This window comes from Hydra vulgaris, chromosome 07 (genome assembly GCF_038396675.1).
Source record: "Hydra vulgaris chromosome 07, alternate assembly HydraT2T_AEP".
In the NCBI taxonomy this organism is placed as follows: domain Eukaryota; kingdom Metazoa; phylum Cnidaria; class Hydrozoa; order Anthoathecata; family Hydridae; genus Hydra; species Hydra vulgaris.
This window is the reverse complement of record NC_088926.1, coordinates 4398026-4401490: the sequence shown is the minus strand read 5'-3', so window position 1 is coordinate 4401490 and position 3465 is coordinate 4398026. Positions and strand designations below refer to the sequence as shown.

Below are 3465 nucleotides of genomic sequence, written 5' to 3'. Positions count from 1 at the left end.
ATTTTCTTCCAATATTGTGTAGTGTTACTGCTTTTTGATATTGTTAACGATAACGATTTTTATTTATAATAATTAATCAAAACCTTGATTAAATTAGGTAATAATTATAATTGACTTATTTTACTGTTAATAAATAACCTGTAAAGCAATATTATAACTAACTGCATATTTTTGGAATACTCTATTCTTCTTTATATTTTGTATTTAATAGCATGACATTTTTACAATTTTAATTTTAGAAATTATCATAAACGATGCTGCCTCTTCACGTCAGGATGTCAAAAAAGGAAAGAAAGACAAAAACATATTATGAATGAAAAAAAGGGTATTCGGACGCTTTTTGACGTTGGAGTCACTGCATCAAATCTCAATGATAATGAACAAGAGGACACTGTTTCTAAAGCAAATGATGTAGATAAAATAAGCAATGATTTAACTGACTGTTTTGATGGGGAAAAAATTGAAACGTTTGAAGATAATGAAGATGATTCAAATGGGATTAAGACTGTAAGCCTTTCTGCTTCTAATTGTGGTCAGGTCTTTCTTGATATTGGTAATCTTTTGAGTGAAATTCCCTCTCAATCTGAGATAGAAAAGTATGTCACAAATGACCATGTCGATTTTCCTAACATATTACCCAAAGATATTAACAGTCAGGCTTTTCCTCAGAGAAATTTAAATTTTAAGAATGTCAACGGTGAAGTTCATAAAAGAGACTGGCTGGTTTGGAGTTAACATAAACAGGCATTATTTTGCTTTCCATGTCGATTATTTTCTGGTAATATTTCCAAAAGCTCTGTTACTGAGAGAAATTTAAGTTCGCGATCAGTATTGGCTTCACCTGGTGGATATGCAGCAACTAGTAAATGGCGAAAGTTGTGTAACAGGATTCCAGAGCATGAGAGGAGTAATGTCCACAGAGAATGTTACCTAGCTTGGCGAGAATTAGAAAGACGTTTTTTATTTGGAAAGGGTATTGAAACTTACTCGGAAAGCTCGATTAAATTGCAATCAACGAAATGGTCCAATATTCTTAAAAGAATATTAGATGTTATCCTATTTTTGGGTGAACGTGGATTGGCTTTTCGGGGATCCTCCCAGCAAATTGGAGATGTAGATAATGACAACTTTTTGGGTCTTATAGAGTTACTTTCACATTGGGACCCTATACTTAAAGAGCATGTATTATCAGTTGAAGAATCTCAGCGAAAAGGCAAAAGACTTCAAGTTCATTATCTATCAGCTGATATTCAAAATGAATTCATTACAGAATGCTCAGATTTGGTGCGACAGCATATTTTACAAGAAAGAAGATCTGCTAAGTATTTTGTAATAATGGTCGATGCAACACCAGATTTGTCACATACAGAGCAAGCATCATTCATATTACGATATGTAATACTAAAAGATTCACAATATGAAATTGTTGAACGATTTCTGACATATGTAGATTGCAACAATAAAACTGGGGATGAAATATCTCAAATGGTAGTGGAAAAATTTCAACATAACTCCATTCCTCTCTCAGATTGCAGGGCACGAGCATATGACAATGGATCAAATATGGCTGGAAAATACAATGGTGTGCAAGCCAAAATACTTCAGTTATGTCCATTAGCACTATTTTCCGTTTGTGGATGTCACACACTTAATCTTGTGGGAAATGATGCGGCAGTATGTATTCCTGAAGCTGTAACATTTTTTGAAACGATTCAAACAGTATATAATTTGTTCAGCTCAAGTCCAAAACGATGGGAGATATTATCAAAACACATCAATTGCTCACTAAAAGGAATGTCACATACAAGGTGATCAGATCGTGTTGAAAGTGTCAAACCTTTTGCAGCACAACTTTCTGGGATTAAATTGTCATTGGAAGAACTTTTAGAATTAAATTTGGCTTCTAAAACAAGAACTGAAGTAGAAGTTGCCTTATATTATATCAATTCATTTTCCTGCATTATAATGTCATCAATATGGTACAAAATTCTTCTTCCGATTGATTTTTGCAACAAAGTTATTCCAGCAAGAAATGCAACTTTAGATGTGGAAGTGGACAACATAAACCACTTACTGAGACAACTTCTTGAGCTTTGGAATAAATGGAAAGATATCTGGTCAGAATCAAAGAATGTTGCAATGAATTTGGATATAGAAGTCAAACTATCAAGAGAATGTGGTGGTGCAAATCGCAAAAGAGCCAGAGTTGTTGGCGAGCCAGAGGATCAAGGGTTTACAGATTTAAATGAAGATGAGACCATGGAGGAATCATGCTTTAGAAGATTTGTTTTCTATGTGGTATTAGATAGTGTTATTGGTGGCTTTACTGTAAGATTCAAAGCAGCACAGAGCATTTCAGATAAGTTTAGCTTCATCTGGAATTATCTCAATATTGATTTGGATACATTGGAAATGAAAGCAAAATTATTAAGTGAAGAGTATTCAGCAGATGTTAGCGAAGATATTGTAATGGAAATAAAACAGTTAAAATTTATACATTATGCAAATTTTGGATCGAATCAACTAAGCCCCTTTGAACTCCTTAATTCGATTAGTCTAATTTACACGGCCTATTTCCTAATATTTGTGTATGCTTTAGAATATTCTTAACAATTCCTGCTACAGTTGCATCCGCCGAACGCTCATTCAGCAAACTAATACTGATTAAAAACTTTTTAAGAACTACAATGCTACAAGGACGGTTAGTGGATTTGGCAATGTTGAGTCTCGAATCTTCAATATCTAGGTCAATTGATTTTGACAAAGTTATTCAAAATTTCGCTTCAAAAAAAGCAAGAAAAGCACCTTTGTTTTGTAAATGAACTATTCTTGGAATAAACTATTTGTTAAAACTCTGTTTTTATTAATACTTTTATTAATAATTTATTGTATATTTGTTGAGATTGATTATTGTATTATTGAACATGGTTGAAACGTAACAAATAGTCTGAATTTTTATTTCAGAAATATCCTTTAGTCCAATAATGAAAGAAAAACTAATTACATAAAAAAACAAAACAATAATTCAAAAACGGTTAATAATTATTCTTTAAATTAATATTCTTAAGTAAATGAAATAATTGTAGCTAGAAATAAAACTGTAATGCAAGATTGCATCCTCATTATGAACAATTGCCGATTCCAAAAACCAATGTGGAATTAAACCACAATTGATTCAGCAAAAGCATACAGTAATAGTTTAAAATATTAGAATTATGGGTAAAGGGCCCAAAAATATCTCTTGCACCGTCTAAAATTATGGCTCTCGGCGGGCCTGTACACACACACATATATAAATGTATATATATATATATATATATATATATATATATATATATATATATATATATATATATATATATATATATATATATATATATATATGTATACATATATATATATATATATATATATATATATATATATATATATATATATATATATATATATATATATATTTATATA

At 30.9% G+C, this 3465-nt stretch overlaps 1 protein-coding gene across 1 annotated transcript; it reads left to right on the top strand.

Moving 5' to 3' along the window:
- Nucleotides 1–309: 309 nt before the first annotated feature.
- On the top strand, nucleotides 310–1812 carry LOC136082518 (zinc finger MYM-type protein 1-like). The gene is made up of 2 exons (XM_065801924.1): nucleotides 310–702; nucleotides 745–1812. The coding sequence occupies exons 1-2, from the start codon at nucleotides 310–312 to the stop codon at nucleotides 1810–1812; spliced, it is 1461 nt and encodes a 486-aa protein (XP_065657996.1).
- Nucleotides 1813–3465: the final 1653 nt, after the last annotated feature.